At 35.8% G+C, this 19,203-nt stretch overlaps 1 protein-coding gene and 1 pseudogene across 6 annotated transcripts in view; one reads left to right on the forward strand and one right to left on the reverse strand.

The window, feature by feature from the left end:
• The window catches only part of BRDT (bromodomain testis associated), an 80,095-nt gene that overhangs the window by 27,212 nt on the left and 33,680 nt on the right, over positions 1 to 19,203 (reverse strand). For 5 of the 6 annotated variants that reach the window (XM_049618433.1, XM_049618432.1, XM_049618434.1 and 2 more), the window contains 7 exons: positions 17,216 to 17,404; positions 16,455 to 16,624; positions 16,083 to 16,372; positions 15,883 to 15,996; positions 15,642 to 15,806; positions 7,907 to 7,965; positions 5,368 to 5,539 (listed from right to left, as the gene is read on the reverse strand). In XM_049618433.1, coding sequence (XP_049474390.1) covers positions 5,368 to 5,539; positions 7,907 to 7,965; positions 15,642 to 15,806; positions 15,883 to 15,996; positions 16,083 to 16,372; positions 16,455 to 16,624; positions 17,216 to 17,404 — 1,159 coding nt within the window. Of the gene's footprint in view, positions 1 to 1,816; positions 1,882 to 5,367; positions 5,540 to 7,906; positions 7,966 to 15,641; positions 15,807 to 15,882; positions 15,997 to 16,082; positions 16,373 to 16,454; positions 16,625 to 17,215; positions 17,405 to 19,203 lie in introns of those variants that run through there. The other variant, XM_049618437.1, reaches the window with a different exon arrangement.
• Positions 104 to 408, forward strand: LOC125913313 (protein S100-A11-like; annotated as a pseudogene).

The raw sequence follows: 19,203 nt of genomic DNA on the forward strand, positions 1-19,203 counted from the left end.
CTATATGCTAACTAACTTGGATGTAAATTAAAAAAAAAAAGAATGAAAAAGGAGCAGTGCTGCCACTGCCTGGTCACAGGCTCCATGCCTGCTTCACATAGACATGGCAAAAATATCCAGCCCTACTGAGACTGAGCAGTGCATTGAGCTTCTGATTGCTGTTTCCCACAAGTATGCTGGAAAGGAGGCTAACAACTGCACCTCTCCAAGAAAGAGTTCCCAGCCTTCATGAATACAGAAGTGGAAGCCTTCCTAAAGAACTGGAAGGACCCTGGTGTCCTAGACTGTATGATGAAAAAACTAGACCTCAACTGTGATGGACAGCTAGATTTCCAAGAATTTCTGCATCTTTCTGGTGGAATGGCCATATCTTGCCATGGCTACTTTATTAGGTCTACCCATTTCTAGAAGCAAATGTGAGGTGCTCTTGGGCCTGGCCTCCAGACCACACTCTCTCCTTCAAAAGAGACTCTCAATCATTATCCCCTCCTCACATCCTACATGTACCCTGAGCCCAGAGCATCCACTGCCCCATGTAGGCTAGCTCTATTGGTAGTTAATAAAGTAATAGTGTTTTTTATTTCTCATAATTTATTTTTATCTTTTTAAGTTTATTTATTTTTGAGGTGGGGGAGGGGTAGAGAGAGAGGGAGACAGAGAATCCCAAGCAGGCTCTGCACTATCAGCATGGAGCCTGATGTGGGGCTTGAACTCACAAACCAGGAGACCATGACCTGAACCGAAACCAAAAGTTGGACACTTAACCCACAGAGCCACCCAGGCGCACCAGTCATAGTGTTTTTTAAAGCAAAAAATTAAAAAATTAAAGAGGAAAGATTAAAATCGGGAAATTCAGTTTTGGCATGCTGTGCTTGACATACCTATGAGATGCTGAAGGAAAGATGGTCAGCAGAGGTGTATAAACATGCATGGGGCCTCGATGCTTGATTTGTAAAAATGAGACCAGAAGTAACAGACACCAAGATCACTTAGGCACAATGTATAGATCACTGCCTTTCAACCTTTTACATGTTATAATAAGTAGAAAATGATCAATGTATGGAAAATCTGGGTAAATGGGAAGGCTGCTCCAAGCCTATTGCTATGAAAGTGGAGAGGATCACTAGCTCAGTAAACCTAGGCTTTGGAACATGGCTGGAAAGCCCTGAAGTAAAAAGATATTAAGGGCTTAAGGCAGATACAGAGATATCTGTAAGGAATATTCTGAGAGATGGGACGATCAAGAAAATAGTATCACAGAAGCCTAGGAAGTATGTTAAGGTCCAACTTTCCGAAAAACATTTTTATGGGGATTACCCTCTAGTACCCAAAACACTACAGAACTCATCTTTCCTAAGACTTATGTTCTGCAACCCGGACCAGTATCTAGCCCATATTCTCTGAGTCACTGAAGCTTATATTCCTTTGTTCTTAAAACCTAGCATATATTCATCTTTTGCAGACCTGCTTGTTTGACCCTTATAATTTTTTAGCCTTTCCCGTTTCCTTCTTTCCATCACTTTGTTTTTTTTTCTGCTACTGCAAAAACACAATTGCTATTTTCTTTCTGTTCCCTATGGCCCATTCCTCCAACTGGCCTACATAATATTGGCATATTAATTACTTTGAAGCACACCCTTTGCTCGAAAAAAAAAAAACAAAAAACAAAAAACCTTCACTGGCTCCCCAATGACTATACCATTACCATTAAGTCCAAAGTCTCTAGATATCAAGGTTCTTTATGATCTGAACTGGTCTACCTTCCCAAATTCATTTCCCCATATTCCTATTCATCCAACCAAAGGTTTAATCACATCCAATTATTGATTGCCTAAATACCTTCATTCATGTTGTTTTCTCCATCCAAAATGCCTTTCAGTCCTAGATATACATAGATAAGTCTTACTTCTTCCTCCAATATCCAGCTCAAATGATAACTTAATCTGTAAAATACACATCTGCCAAAGAGATCAGGTAATTTTGCCTTCCTCACCTCCTTAAATTTCATTTTGATTCTTTTAGGGAACATTATTTTTATTTCGCATACCCAATTGTTTATTTCTCCTACTTGATGGCTAACTCTTTGATTAAGCTTTTCATTTGCCATGTTAATTCACAATGATATGACAGCGTAAGTATTTTTTGTAATTCTTAATACAACTGAGTGAAGATTTTTATAAGCTGGGAAATGGATAAGTAATAAGAATAAGACTAATAATCCTTTATAACTAAGAGCTTCAACTTATTTTAAGGGGAAAAAAAAAGAGGCTTCTTCTAGTTCATATGGAGATGATGGCAGTAATTTTGGGAAAAGCTGACAACACTTGATTCAATTTCTTAAAGCTTTTCTGTACTAACATTTTTCAAGGTTTTTTTTGTTAAGAAAACTTAAGTGAAAAAAATCTTTATTGTTTAAAAGACTTAACCAAAAATTTATTTCCATCGAGATTAAACTCCAGAAAAGTAAACTTCTATATATATTTTAGCTTGTATACATTTGTAGTTTCCCTTGGGCATAGTGCCACCTACAGTTAGCAAATGCAAACCACTGGGTTCTGAAAAACCTGGTTAGTGCAACAGAATAGCATCTGTGGCATCATACAAAATTCCTTTTACACACTATGTTACTCACAATCACATATAAGCCCAAATTGAAGTAAAATACAATAAACTTACCCCAACTGAAGACTTAGATATTGAAAGCCTGACTTTTCACAGATAGGGTGTTTTCTCAAAATAGGAACAAAAGACCATCATGAATGCATTCTTTTGGTTTTCCATTGTCTATTTCTTCTTCAGGGCTATCCCTATCAATTGTTCTGCAAAAGTGCTATAATGAAAACAGCAACCTTTCCCTACTGTGGCTCTTTCTGATCAACCTTCAAACATGCTCAAATCTGATTCAAAAACTCAAACATAACAAAACAACTTCTCCCAGTCTGAGAAAACAAACAAAAAACAAAACACCAAAACCCCAAAAAACAAAACAAACAAAACCCCCACCTATTTTCCTGTTAAAGTTACAGCTATCCTCTCCAACAAACTTCTTGAAAGACTGGCTACATTCAGATTACTTCTCAATTTACAAAAATCTGGCTTCTACCTCAATCACAATGGCCACTAAAAAACCTTTTGCGAAAGTAAAAAATCTCAACTGCCAACTTTAAGCCTCACTCCTCATCTTACTTTAATGCACTGTAGTATACTCTTGTGGCGCTTTTGTACTCTGGTGATTTGATAACATCGTCTTTTAACTAATTTTTTAAAATTTTTACTGAGGAAGTTTTGTTTCCTAGAATTTCGTCCTTAACCTTCCTCTTCTTGCTTTGTACATTTTCCTGGATGTTTTCATCCATTCTTACAGCTTCAAGTAGCTTCTATACGCTGGTGATTCATAAATTATAGTTCTTGCTATATCCTATTAGTTCTAGAAACCTACTTCTAGTCATATATTTCTAATCAGATACTCTAGTACCTCAAATACGCCCAAAGTGAGCACTGCCTCTTATTTTCAATCTAACTATTGGATGATACCTTGGTGAGACATTCATTCTAACAAAGCCTATGCGCTGTGCCACAAAAATATTCTTCTAATTTATCCACATCTTTCCATGCTTACTGCCTCAGTTATGGTCCTCGTATAATTTCTCTCCTAGACTACATAGCACTCAGCTTCCTTACTTGGTTCCACCTACATCAGAGCATCTTCATCTTAAAATCTGTCTGTCCCCTAAACAGTTAAGCAGCAATCAGTTCCGATTATAAAATCTGATTTTGTTAGGCTACTATTTAAAGCTACTTGTTGTTGAGGGACGCCTGGGTGGCTCAGTCGATTAGGTGACTGACTTTGGCTCAGGTCATGATCTCGCGGTTCGTGGGTTTGAGCCCTGCGTCGGGCTCTGTGCTGACAGCTAGAGCCTGAAGCCTGCTTAAGTGTCTGTGTCTCCCTCTCTCTGCCCCTCCCCTGCTTGTGCTTTGTCTCTCAAAAATGAATAAACGTTAAAAAAAAACAAAGCTAGGGGTGCCTGGGTGGCTCAGTCGGTTAAGCGTCCGACTACAGCTCAGGTTACGATCTCGCAGTCTGTGAGTTCGAGCCCCGCGTCGGGCTCTGGGCTGATGGCTCAGAGCCTGGAGCCTGTTTCAGATTCTGTGTCTCCCTCTCTCTCTGCCCCTCCCCTGTTCATGCTCTGTCTCTCTCTGTCCCAAAAATAAATAAACGTTAAAAAAAAACAAAAACAAAAACAAAAAACAAAAAACAAAGCTACTTGTTGTGTGCAAAATAAAAGACCCAAATGCAACACTTGCATTCAAGATAATTCATGACCTAGAATTAACACATCTTCAGTTATGCTCCTGCATACTTTGAAAACCTTTTTCCACAAAAGGATGGATATAAATATTTTATAGTTTGGATCTTTGTGTTTTTTTTTTTCTTTAATTCCTGGGATGCCTTCCAGTGTTGCTTTAGGTATTTTCTATTTTGATCTCCATTCCCTTCTCCACACTGAAGAGCTATAACTTGAGTTACATACAAAATGAAATAAATACTCAAACACAGAACAGAGAGCTTTCACTGGAAGCACTAAAGGAGGATCAAAACTTCTCTCTTCCTCCTAATCTGTACTGTAGTAAAACAATTTAGAAATTTCTTCTGCTTTGGAGAAACCCCTGCCCTTGGAAGGCCAAATAGAAACTGGTGGGCAGCCTACTAGAGGGAAGGCGACATGGATGAGGAATATTCACACCTGACTCTAGACTAGACCTGAATACTATCTCAAGGTTCAGGTACTCCTTAAGCTGGGCTCATCAGTATCGGAGAATTATTGTTTGTGGCATACACGGCAGGAGAATCAGGACGAGACAGGCAATAACTCCACTTCTGACAAGACTAACAGACAAGATATTTGTAGTCAAATGAATGTAACAATATAAAAATTTAGCCAGGTTTGGAAGATGATTTGGTAAATGGGAACTACCACTAGGCAAGTATTTTTGTCCTAAGTTTCCTTAGCTGTAAACTACTTCTCATGTATAAAATTTATTTCTCTACCTATAAAACCTCTATCTTTTCCTTATTCCATCCTACCTTTCCAACTCAAATAGGAATCATGGAAATTAGAGCTACATTTCCCAAATCTGCTCAGAACTCAGTAGTATGGGCTCTGGCAGTGAAAGGTTTTAGTATTTGACCCACAAGCCAATGTATATAATCTATATGAAAGTAAATTGCATGTGAACTGTACATATAATTTTCTTATTCAAATGTAATGAATACCTTTAAAAATAAAGCAGATAATTTCTAACTATGTGCTTCAGTGATTATTTCTAACCTGAAATTTAGTAGTTATTAACTAGTTAATTTCTTACCTGAGGGAGGCAGAATTTGTAAAGACGAAATGTTTTGCACACTGTGTAAATGTTCTAATTCTTGATGATTAAATGCTAACTGATGGTGATCTGGTGGTATTTCACATGAATATGAAGTCTGACAAAAAAGGGTAGTTTTTGCAGAGGCTTCATCTTGTACAGAAGACTGTATCTGTTAAGACAAAGATAAAGACAATTGTCTTTCAGAGTTTTAACCACACAAGAAGTTTAACTAAAAAAGTAGAAACAGAGAGGAAAAGAATATAATTTAAAACTACCTTCAACTATGATATAATTATTTAAGTCATACAAACTTATAGGGTATAATTATCCCATTCTTACAGATGAGAAAAATAAGGTGTGGAAAGATTAAAAGACTTGGCCATCCTATAGTTTTAGGTAGAGTTAGTCAAAGCCTATAATCTTAGTTAATAATACATACAAACTTACATATGTTATTAAATAGTGCTGCTTATTTCCAAATGCTTTCCTGTAAGCTTTTATACCAAATCTAGAGACTAATCTGCTTTCTTTTACCCCCTTTACCTTACTGAATTATAGGCATAATGGGAAGGGTGGGTAAAAATCACATGATAGTTGACCTGTAAGACTATCAACAAAATTCTGATTTAGTAAGTAACAACTGTATTATATAGCTAACATTTATTAAATGCTTACAATGTGTGAGGCACCAGGCTAAACCCTTTATATAAAGCTCTTCAATTCTCACAATAATCTCATGAGTTCAATATAACTATTATCCCCGTTTATAGTTTACAATAGGACTCAGATATAATAAAAGCAACTTTCCTAGAATCTCACAATTATTTAGTCACAAGCTAAGTTATAGTACCAAAGCCCAGGTACCTTATCTACTAAGCTTTGAGTTGTAGATAGTACAGAGATCAGTAAGACAGTCTTTCTCCATCTAATAAAGGGGTTAGAGTGAGTAAATAAGGCAAGTGTATGAATACCTATGCTAGCTTGAATAAAACTAATGCCATAGAAATGTTCCAACAATAATATAGACCCAAGCTGCAAAGTTAGAGTCAAATGCTGAGGTTTAAATCAATAAAAAATCACTTTCTGAAACACACAAATATATGCATTTACTCATATTTCTAAAAAAATTCCCTCTTTTATTATCAATGGGCATTTTGTTCCTCAGTGAGTGACACTGAAAAAATTCTGGCCACAAACAGATCATTAAGAGAGCATTCTAGAGGCACCTGGGTGGCTCAGTCAGTTGAGCATCCAACTTCGGCCCAGGTCATGATCTCAGTCTGTGAGTTCGAGCCTCACATCAGGCTCTGTGCTGACAGCTCAGAGCCTGGAGCCTGCTTCTGATCTGTGTCTCCCTCTCTCTCTGCTGCCTCCTTTCCTCCCTCCCTCCCTCATAAACATTAAAATAAAAAGACAGCATTTTATATGCTATGTATTGAGGATGCTTTCAAAGTTCACTGATATAATTTTGATTCCACTAAAATCTATGGCAACAGACAATCTGTACCTTTGAGAACTCATTCTTGTCTACCAAATTAATTACCACTTCATCTGGGTGTCCAAAGCCCTCTTTATTATGTCCCCCAAGCCAACTAATCCCTGACAAATACCCTCTGCTGCCATTTTTCCCTGAACACAACTTCTGTGCTTCTTTGCCTCTCTTCGCACTACTACCTCTGTTTAGAAAAAGTAAGTCCCTAATCTGTGTCAATGTACTAACCATTTCTTTCCCTTCCCTGTAGTTTAAAAGCCATTTTAAGCATTTTCTCCTTCAGATAGTATATATATTCCTTCTACATTTTCTCAATTATGAAAATAGATGATCGCACTAATCATGCAACCTCTTAACAGGATGATTATATATATCTCTTATATAATATATATAAGATAAGATATAATTATAATAGAGAGCTCCCTCAACACACGTATTTATGTCGTACATCTGTAACCTAGTTAGATGATGTTAATTTATAATTTAATAAAGGTATATACCTGTAATTCTATATTCAGGAAGGTATAGAGGATTAAAGCTTTAATGAGAATTACAACTTGAATTAGTTTAGTAAGAGATAAAATTACTTCTATCCTTGTCAAAGCATGTCAACTACTAATGATAGATGTGCTAAAATTAGTAGCCGGTAATTATAAGCTTTATCTTTAGAAACCCTGCCTACCATTTTCCTACTCCCTTTAGAAATCCCACCTTACTGTGTGCACCCTACATCCTACTGTGTGCACATAGGGAAAGCAAGGCCTTTCTTCTGTATTTACTCTCAAGACTAACTCAAAACTTCTATCATTTGTTCTTCTAATATGATTTATAGAACAGTTATATCTTATTAGAAAAATGTAGCCAAATACTTCCTGTATTCAATTTTAAGAAGAAATCTTTGAGTATTTAGTTGACAAACTGAAAATGTGACAGCTCTTCGTTATAAACAAAATCAAAACAAATTTTAAAGAAGCTACTACTATACCAGTTGAGTTATAACATACATTTTTAAATTCTAAGGTAAAAAAGGAGGAATTAACTTACCTTTACTTGTTCTTTAGGAGAATCATTCTGTTTTGCTTCAGTAAATTTAGGAAACATTTCTGCAAATGTATATAAATAAATATTTCAATATTTGTTAGCTTAAAACCTTACGATTTAAATTATAAATTGTTTTCATATTAAAAATAGAACGGTCATCTCAGGAAAATGTCTTTAATACCAACCTCTTAAATCAAGAAATTCTTATAGTTACCAGGTTTTTGCCCTTTGAATCAGTCAAAATTCTAAAGAGATATTTGCGTTTTAAAGGGGATATTTTCTTTTCCACATAATTGAATAAATATCCACTCACAAATTTCAATTTGGATCATTTAGGCAAAAAAGAACAGCATAGTAAAGAGCTTGAATAAGCGACAGTTTAAACAGGAACAAGTTACAACACAGATAAGGTTTTAAACAAGTAGAATGAATTATAGCAAAATCATCTTTTACCAAGTAGCCATAAATACAGCCACAAGGAACTTAATTAAAATAATTAAGAACTTACTATAAGAGAAGGATATATCACTGATCTGAGAGGATACAGTCTTTTATGAAAAGTGAAGCTATTTGATTTCATGGTAAAGTCTGCTCTGCTTACTAAGCATTATGGGAAGATCCCAAACAATTATTTATTTACTCTCTAGTTATTTGGCAGCCTCAACTATGTTGTAACAAATGGTTTTTATAGTACCTTCTTTACCTTTAGAAATACCTTTACAGCAGACACTGGTGGTACAGTAGATATAAAAAGAGATCTCTGACATGCTACTCATAAGTTCCTTTCTTTATCTTACAATATTTTCTGGCGCTGTCCTCCCCAATCATAAGCCTAGGCCAGTGCAATAAAGCACCAAACTGCCAGTTAATGCCTTGACCCATCTCTCCAGGTGGGCATTGATGAGCCACCTTAGCATTATTTGTTTCAGGCTCCAGGGCACCAAAGCTGGTTAATACCAAATCTTATTCAAACTTAAAACGTTCTAATTTTAATAATTACCTTCTGCTTCCTGAAATGCCATCAGTTTCCACTGGATGTGTTACTGTTCTTTCCTCTCCTAAAATGTTTGATGCTGGACATTGTTAAAATTGCTAAATGCCACTCAATGACGTGCTTTAGTTTAAAGAATTCAAGTTTTGAAATGACACGAACCATCTTAATGTCACTCCACTAAGTATTATTTAAGTGTTGGGGGCGAGGTGGAAGGGAAGGGAAGAATATAGACAGGAAAGATTGAGGGTATAGATCCAGGTAGCTTTCACATTTAGGGGATAAATTATGGTTTCAGCTTTGAACAAAAAAAAACAGACTTCATTAATATGATCATATAATATATGCACATCTACACAGCTATCTTAAATATTCAAATATGCACCCAAACTACATTATTCTACAATTTACATAGACTCTTAAGTATAATAAAATATGACATATATTAGTGTTCTACTAAAAAATTCAAGGGCGTTATCTTAGTTTTCTGATATAATAGCTCAGAATTTTAAAAATTCTCTGAATCTGAAGACACTAGGAAAAGGCATCAAAATTTTTTTAACTAGAATGGTAACTAGACTTACTGTAGTCATTATTTTGCAAAGTACACAAATGCCAAATCACTATGTTGTACACCTGAAACTAATATTGTATGTCAGTTATACTGCAATAAAAAAAGGTCAAAACCATCCGATACAGTATGTTTCATAAAAGTCTTAGACTATGGACAGAAGAATAATTAATGACAGCCTAAAACTCAGCATTTTGATTCTCATTCTACTTTTACATAGTTGACTTTCTAGAAACATAAAACATAAAACTGTTTATGAGTTCCTGGCCCTTGTAGTTAAAAGGCAAACATATACATTTTCACTATCGAGTTTAAGATCCCCTTTCAGTTAGTGAAGAAGCTCTTCAGGTCTTGCAAATCTTAATGAAACTGAGCACTATAGTGACAACATATATACTGTCAACTAATTTCTTCAGGGAACTGTGATAATATGCATACCCACCTTAAGAGATTCAAATTGGGTAATATATGTGAACTACTAAACAAATGCATATTATGCATGTTATGTAATATGTTCTATTTTCACATCTCCCCCAAAACCTCAACATAAAACTCTGATGGAAAAGTTTTTATTTTAGGGGCGCCTGGGTGGCTCGGTTGAGCATCTGACTTCAACTCAGGTCATAATCTCGCAGTTCGTTGAGTTAGAGCCCCTGTGTCTGGCTCTGTGCTGACAGCTTAGAGCCTGGAGCCTGCTGTGGATTCTGTGTGTGTCTCTCTCTCTGCCCCCTCTCCCCTGCTCGCTCTCTGTCTCTCTCTCAAAAATAAACATTAAAAAAAGTTTTCATTTTAAACTAAGGCAAAAAATTTTAATTATAGAATAAAAGAGAGCTGGAATTGAATATTTGATTAAAGAGTTGGTTTAATATCCATCACCTATCAAAGCACTGAGATAAATGCTCCAGATATAGCAAATGTTATCAGGAAGACAGTATGGACTAAGAAAAGTTTAATAAGCTGAATATGAATATAATACCATAATGCAAAACCAGAACGTTATGCCATATATAGCGGAAAAAAATTACTGAAGAATTTTGAATTAGAAAACTAAATCACACTTGTTACACAGAACAGGGTTTAAAAAGGTAGTTGGAATTCACTACCTGGTTCTGTTACCTTATTTTATAGGAAAAAAGCATGTCCAGAGATGTTAAATGATTTGCCCAAACTTATCACCTAAGACATGGTCTGTTGGTTAAAAAACCAAAACCAACCAACCAACCAACCAAACAAACAAAAAAACCCAAATAAGCAATTTGTCTTTGAACTAAAAAAATGTGCTCCCTTTACAGACTGCTTTGGCAATTTTCATTGAAGTGTCTGGTACTTATTTTAATATATAAACACAACCCAAGTACAAAAAGTGGAAACTGGGGCGCCTGAGTGGCTCGATTGGTTTAGCATCAAACTTCAGCTCAGGTTTGTGGGTTCGAGTCCCGCATTGGGCTTTGGGCTGACAGCTCAGAGCCTGAGGCCTGCTTCAGATTCTGTGGTCCCCCTTTCCCCAACACTCCCCCATTTGTGCTATCCCTCCCTCTCAAAAATAAATAAACATTTATAACAAAAAAAAAATTTAAAAAGGTAGAAACAAAAAACCCTCTAGGTCAATGGTTCTCAAACATAGCAGCGTATTAAAGTTACTTGGGATACTTAGATATCACATATATCTAGCCCCATTCTATATTTAATTCAGGTTTGGACACTAGTTTAAAAGTTTTGCAGGTGATTCTAACATACTGAGAAAATACTATTCTAGACAGCCTGCTTATTCAGGAAGACCCATTTTTGAACAGATAATTTTTAAATACACAAGACAAAATTTATCACTCTTTTTCAAAGACTCAAGGCTCAAGCGTGGACCTCAATATATATAGGTTTTTAATCAAAGCTGGGTCTTTGAATTTATCTTTCTAGTGCTTTGAAAATACTATAGTTGATGAGAAAGTCATCATAGTTTTAAAATTTTAAGTGATAAACTAATCATTTCTCTTAAATGCCAAAGAGTATTCCCCAACTGTCATTGTGTACTTCCTACGTGCACTAAACCATTCTCCGCCTAAAAAAGGTATAACAAAATCTGGACTTGAACCAAGTCCATTTTGTCCTTTTTCCCCTTGCATGAAAAAAAAAATCATATCCTCATCACTTCTACAGAAAACCTAGGTTGTAAAACTAAAAAGAGAAATTGTTTTAGTCCTGTTTGTAAGTCACCCATAACTAAGGAAGTGTTTTTAAAAAAGAAACTGTTAAAGGGCTTCATAACTTTCCTCCTCTGAATATTACACTGAAGCCAATAAAAGCAAAAAGTCTAATGAATGAAGTGACAAATTTACTTTGTCTTAATCAGGTGAAGAATTGATGCCATAACCACTGAGTTTGAGTGTAACTATTAAACAACTGAAATTATAAACATTCCTGAAAAATATTCCTTTTTTTGTTTTTAATGTTTATTTTATTTTTGAGAGAGAGAGAGAGATTCAGAGAGAGACAGAGCATGAACAGGGGAGGGGCAGAGAGAGAGAGACACAGAATCTAAAGCTGGCTCCAGGCTCTGAGCTGTCAGCACAGAGCTTGACACAGGGCTCGAACCCACAAACCCTGAAATCATGACCTGAGCCGAAGTCGGACGCTTAACCGACTGAGCCACTCAGCTGCCCCCCCTGAAAAATAATTCTATTCCACACTAATCAAGTATCTGAGCTAACATTTAGACAGTTCCTTAAGTTATTTTCTTTAAGATTTCAATTAAAAGTACTACCACCAATGAGATGATCCCATTTGATTCTCAGTAATATTATCTATGGAATTGAATCTATTAGTTATATTCCTCCCTATTATAGCACTCAAGATAGCCAAAGCTGTGGAGAATTAGAAAACTATCAGTAGGAAAAAAAAAAAAAAAAAAAGAAAAAGAAGAAGAAGAAAACTTTCAATAGGTTTTGTGTACATACTAGCAAAGCCCAGCTAACATAGGATATAAGCATCTGGAATTCATTTTACTGTCAAATCTCATTTACATATTTGATCTGATATTTGATGATATTTTGAAGGTTATGAAAAATCATTTAGAAAAGGGTTACATTTTTACCAATGTTTAATAAATGTTCTTGACTAAGCTACACATGACAATTTGCATACACTGATGTCAGTCAAGAAAATAATTTAAGTGATAAAACCAAAACACAACAAATCTGCAATCAAGTACTGCTTTTACTCCAAAGATATCTCATTTATATTTTTTAAAGATTTGGGATTTCATTCCAATTCCACCTTAGAACTGATTCAATATCTTGTTTGAAATTTTAATTAAAGAATTTTTAAATAAAACTTTCCTTGGAAATCACAGCTTGGCCATTTAATTAATCTCATTTAATAAAGCAGAATTGAGCCTGTATTTTTCAAAAGTGCATAAAATAAGGTTTGAAAATACATGAAATATAATCATTTAAATAATGTGGAATAAACAACTGTAACACAATTTACAACACTTAAATGTTTTTCACAGATGTTACCATTCAAACATTTCACACATCTAAACAGAATGCTACTGCAGTAAAGACAGAGCAGCTCATAATAAGGATAATTAAAGAACTATGAATCAATATTAAGGAACTAATAAAAGTTAATTTAGAGCTCCATCCTTGATAACCAAAATTACAAAAGATTATGATTTTGCTAAGGAAATTGCATATAGCCAAACTGCTATAAAATTCTAGAAGGCAGGTATTAAAAAGGTTAAGAAAAATTGCTAAAGATCAATATCTTTCTATCAGAAAAGTTTCCTCTATTAAAGTTTTGAAATGAAAATATATTCTTATCTCCTATCTTGAATAATCAAAAGCCTTATTAACCAGAGTTATGGCAATGAAGATATTCTAACTCTAAGTTTAAGTTCTGAACAAACCACAATAAATTTAAAAGCTACAAAATCTTATATATTTTTTCAGTTAATTTGTACTTATGTAACAGATAAAGTTTTTGCTGACATTCCTAATTTTCACAAATTGTATTTTCTCAGTAAGTAGCTCCATTTCCCTCTACCCTGAGACTTGACTTGGGATTTGTTGTCTGCTCTTTGATAATGTCATATACATAATTAAGAATAGCAGATGCTTTTTACTATTTTGCATTAAGTATTATTATTGCTATGATATGACTTCATTATTTTTCATAATTTACAATCCTTTCATTTATAGTTTTTGTCAAGAAAGTAAAAAATGTTCTTAGCTTACACACCAGAAGTAAAAAGCCTTATGGTATTTTAATGGGTACAAGTGAAGTTAATATTTAAGACAAAGGTCCTATTGCTTCATTTACTAATTTATTTTGTTAAGCAAATAAAGCAAAAACAAAAACAAAAAAACAGGAGAGAACTTAATGCTCATTTAAGGTAAGCACTGAGTTTGCAATTTACAACATGCATGTAAGTGTGTTTCCAAGTACACAGTTTGAATGTTTATAAAACAATAAAAATTTCAAAGAAATTCACAAATTCATACTATCATGTAAGAAAAACTGACCTTAGTGTCACAAACCTATATACCTTCATAATGTAGGTTGAAACATAACAATGTGCTACTTTGATTTTAACAATGTTTTTAAAAACAGTACTTGTTATAGAAAGATAACATTAAACAAGGACATCAGTCATAAAATAAAAATTCAACACAAATGTGTTAAAAAAAATTATAATTCTGAGGCCAAGTTATTCCACTGGAAAGTTAGGAAACCATATATAAGAACCATTCTAAGAACACATAGTAGATGATAAACATCTTTCCTTCAAGCAGTGTGTTGGAAGAATCTATCAGAAACTGAAATTAAGGTATTTTATTGAAGCACTCTGTATATATCACTTTTCCACTAATGCTTAAGGCATCTATTGATCAGTAGCCAATATATAATTAGATAACTCAAACAGCTTTATCTTACAAATAAAAGACAAAGTGCTGTAACTTATTAGGCCACAAATGCTTTATTAGATGAAGTTACAAATGCTAATTATTACAATTTAAAATTCTAAATGCAACTTTAGTTTTTCCAGCATTGTTTTATGCTTTATTGTCAAATATAAGAAAATAATGTATAATTACAGCCCTAAATCAATTTAAAAATTTTCTAGTATGACAAATCCAACAAAAATGTTTACCACTATATACTTTAGAAATGTAAAAACAAAATGCAGCAATCAGCACCACATAAATGCAAACTGAACAGAACCAAAAGTGAAACATAAGGGACTGCAAGCCAGCAAGCCTTTACTACCACAGTGAAATAAGAGGGGTGTTCTTACAAAAGGTAAGAATCCCTGATGTGACAATATTCTGTGTAGGATTTTTTTTTTTTTTTTTTTGAAGAGAACTGAATCTCATGACAAACAAGAAGCATCTCATTCAAAATAAAGCAAAATTTGGGGTAGAAAAGTGCTCTATATTCTGAACATGCCTTCTGGTGGATAATGATGGAATGCCACTTGGGCATCCTTGGGGCAGTGATTACTTGTCAACTACATGACCATCAGTGAAACAGCACAAACAAAACATGAATGAGTTAAGCTTGATACAGTTGATGAAAATCTACCCAAGGTAATATGGTACTTCAGCATAACTGGAAATCTCAATTTGAAGTACATTTTTCTATGAATGGAAGATAATATTCTACAATGAAGAAAACACAGAAGTGAATAAAATTCTCCTTTAAACATTTTCTGGGATGACTGGCTTAATTCAAAATGATGAAATCATTCAATATATTCAGTCAGAATATATTGTCACAACGGGACATAACTGCAACATTACAGTAATCTGATACATCACAGAGAGTAAATGTTCTCAAATAATCCTTCACTTTATAAAAAAATGAAGACTGGAATTTTATTATTTGTTATTTTCTCGCATTAAGATCTGGTGTTATATATTAAGAAACTATCCCACCTTTAGTAAACTTATTTTCGATGTTACACACCTCTAAGTCACATATGTGTAATATGAAGTTTCATTTTACACGGCATCTTTTAAAGAAAATAGTAAGATTTTCAACATGCAATTCAATAATAAGTGTGGCATCCAAACCATAGGTTCTGGGTAAGTGACAGACGTTTCTTAAAAATCGAAGTCTCAATAGTACAAGGAAAAAATTTCCGCACAAACACAAGTACACTTAAGGGGACAGCTAACCTGATTCAGAATCACTGCTGTCTGAGGAGCCTGAATCACTGCTACTGCTTTCAGTCTCCGAGGAGCTGCTGCTGCTGCTGCTGCTGCTGCTGCTGCTGCTGCTGCTACTGCTTTCGCTTAATCGGGAACCACTTCCAACAGCCTTGGATGACTGCGTCTTCTCAGCTACAAAATAGGGAAGTACATTACAAGGCTACCAGAATGACATCATCAAAGGAACATTTAAAGGACTGCCACCTACATTTTGGTTGACGTTTTCTACAGTTTAACTGATTATTGACCTCTAGTAACCGCTTTTCCAACTCCTGTTTTTTCTGTGAATGAAATTCTTCTCTGGACTTCATTATCTTCTTACCTATAGGATTTAAGAGGAAAAAAGAGTATTCCCAAAAACAAAAACAAATACCAGACTGACCTCTACTGCTACACAGAAATACATACCATGAGGCTTTAGTGGTCTTTTTCTTAGACATGCAGCAACATACTTTTCTAGTTCTCGCAGTGTTGATGCTTTTAGTGTTTCAAAGTCTATCTCTATCTCATCAGGGTTGGAATTTCTCAGTGAAGGCTCTCTTGATTGTATTATATGAACAACCCGCCCAAGTTTATCTCCAGGGAGTTTGTTTATATCCAAGCTTAACTGCCTTTTCTCATCATAGTTCATAGGTTTAGCATTAGCATCATCTTCAGGTTTCAGAGCCAACACCTGCTGTTTCCTCTTCTTTGGCTGACTAAACAAAAATTAAATTTAATCAAAATTATTTGAGATAATATTATGATTTGAATAAGGCATTTTTAATAAAAGATACTTACTTGCTTTTAGACTTTTCCTTTAATTTCATTTGCTTAAACTTTTTCCTTGGATTTTCATCTCTGTTATTAACCTTTTCTTTCTTCTTTTCCCTTTTAGACTTATTCTTTTTCTTTAGCTTACGGAAAGGTACTTGGGATAGAACTTGTAGCTGTTGATGAACAGCTTTCAGCTGATAAAGAAAAAATTCTATAAACATTCACGGCTCTAAGTAAAGACATCAGAAAAAAAATGAAGGCACTCAAAAGTCAGGACTATGCTGAAATTCATGTCCTTCAGGTTCTTATTTTATTTCACGAATTCATTATTTTGAAAGGCATACACTAAATTAGAAATACTATCATGTGCTCAACCCATAAACTTAGGTATTCATCTATAACCAGACCATGAAAATTAAATTTCCAGTAATCTTAACTTTTTAATTGTTTTTTTCAGGCTTGAGTTCAGAGAAGGTTAACCTTTTATCACAAAAGGTAGCAATGTTAAAATATCATCCATAAAATATCTTGGATTACATCATATAAATCATTTCAATGAGAATCCATTCATTGGGGTTAAGAATATAAATAACAGAATTTTAAGATATATAGACCTTTGGGTAAGAAAGACTATTAAACATTATAAATGTGCCAATAAGTAAATAAAGCCACAGTTGCTAAGTGATCTAAATGTAACAGCTTTTAATCTACAAAAAGCATTTTATAATAGATCTGCATCAAGAGCTCACAAAAATACCAAAACTTTTACCAATACAATCAACTACCTGCTCCTGAAGTTTTGCAAGACGTTGAACTCGTTCATCTTCAGAATCACCAGAAGAGTCATCTTCAGAGGAAGCTTCACTTCTGCTTTCTCTATCATGGACTTCTGTGGTATCTGTTTTGATGTAGCATACAGGCATACTCTCAACAGGTTCATCTGGGATCTTTGCAAAATGCATTTCAAAGACATCCTATAATGGAAAATGAGACTATAAACATTTTCTGTATTTCCAATTTAATGCAGCAATAACACCTTTTAACAAAAGTGTCACATTTTGATAATTCTATTTTTCCTTGTGGTAATTGTTATATAATATATACATCAAGTCATTATGTTGTATACCTTAAACTTACACAATGTTAATTTACCAAAGAAGAAATATAAGACTCGTGCTTCCTTGCTTGCTAACCTTAGCAACTTTTCTCTTCTCTTCTAGGTCTCTTCTAAGACAGACCTCTCAAGTTGTGTAGAGAATGTTCTTTCAAGGATCTTCTGCCCCATGTTTTGATCCATCATTCCACTACCTCCCACTGGGTCAGCCTCAACAGTCCTCGAGCTTTCCCTTCAGGGAGACATAGGCTCCAGTCAATCCTATCTCAGTTATCTACTATCCCCTCTTCGCTAATATTTCTCCAATATCTTCTATGTGCACAGCAGCCTCATAAAAAGATGTGCTAATGTATGCTATACCTCAAAAACAAACAAACAATCTCTACACTTTAATAAATTGTGCTTTATTTTGGGAAGTAGGGTGTTCTTTGTCTTTTCAGTTATGGTTCAAAAATTTCCAAACTGTTCAGAAGAAACTCACTTTCAGGAACACGGAAGATGGCAGCGTAGGAGGATGCTGGGCTCACCTCGTCCTGCTGATCACTTAGATTCCACCCACATCTGCCTAAATAACCCAGAAAACTGCCAGAAGGCTAGCTGAACGGACTCTCCGGGGCCAAGCATAGAGGAGAGGCCCATGGAAGAGGGTCGGAAGGGCAGAGAGGCGGTGCGCACTACATGGACTGGCGGAGGGAGCCAGGGCAGTGAAGCGGCAGGCAGCCCACCCGGCAAGGCAGAGCCCCTGAGTCTGGCTTGCAAAGCGGAGGGGCCGGACGGAGTGTGTTCTGACAGCCAGCAGGACTTAACATCTGGAATGTTATAAGTCAACAGCTCTGCTCCGAGAGCGGGAGGGCTAGAGGACAACGGGAGGGAGAGTTGTTGAGCTCCGGAGAACAGAGCTCAGCTTGGCGGGGAACAAAGGCGCACGCCAGCGCCATCTCCCTCGCCCATCCCCCAGCCAAAATCCCAAAGGGAACCAGATCCCGGCACAGAACTTGCTTGCACCGCAAACACCAAATGCTGTGCTTCTGCGGATCCATCCCTCCGACGGGTCTGCCTCCCTCCCAGTGCTGCAGGGCCTCTCCTGCAGGGGACCACCTACAGCAAAGTAAGCTGAGCCTGCTACTCCTGCCCCTGTGCACCTTGCGGATCCACCCAGGCTAATACACCAGATCCCATCAGAGCAGCACCACAACTGTGCCTGGCAGTGTGCAAGCAGCCCAGACAGGGGCCTCACCACTCCACAGTGAGTCCTGCCCCTGGGAGAGGGGAAGATAAGATACACACCAGTCTAACTGTGCCCCCAGCGGTGGGCTGGGGACAGACATCGGGTCTGACTATGGCCCTGCCCACCAACACAAGTTACTCCAGACAGCACAGGGGAAGTGCCCTGCAGTTTGGCGCCACCCCAGGAACTACCCAAAATGATGAAACAGAAGAACTCGCCTCAAAAGAAACTACAGGAAGTAGTGACAGCTAACAAACTAATCAAAAATGATTTGGCAATGTAACGTAACAAGAATTTAGACTAATAGTCATAACATTAATCACTAGGCTTGAAAAAAGCATAGAGGATAGCAGAGAATCTATTGCTACAGAGATCAAGGGACTAAGAAATAGTCATGAGGAGCTAAAAAATGCTATAAATGAGGTACAAAA

The sequence above is a fragment of the Panthera uncia genome (genome assembly GCF_023721935.1).
Source record: "Panthera uncia isolate 11264 chromosome C1 unlocalized genomic scaffold, Puncia_PCG_1.0 HiC_scaffold_4, whole genome shotgun sequence".
Taxonomy (NCBI): Eukaryota; Metazoa; Chordata; class Mammalia; order Carnivora; family Felidae; genus Panthera; species Panthera uncia.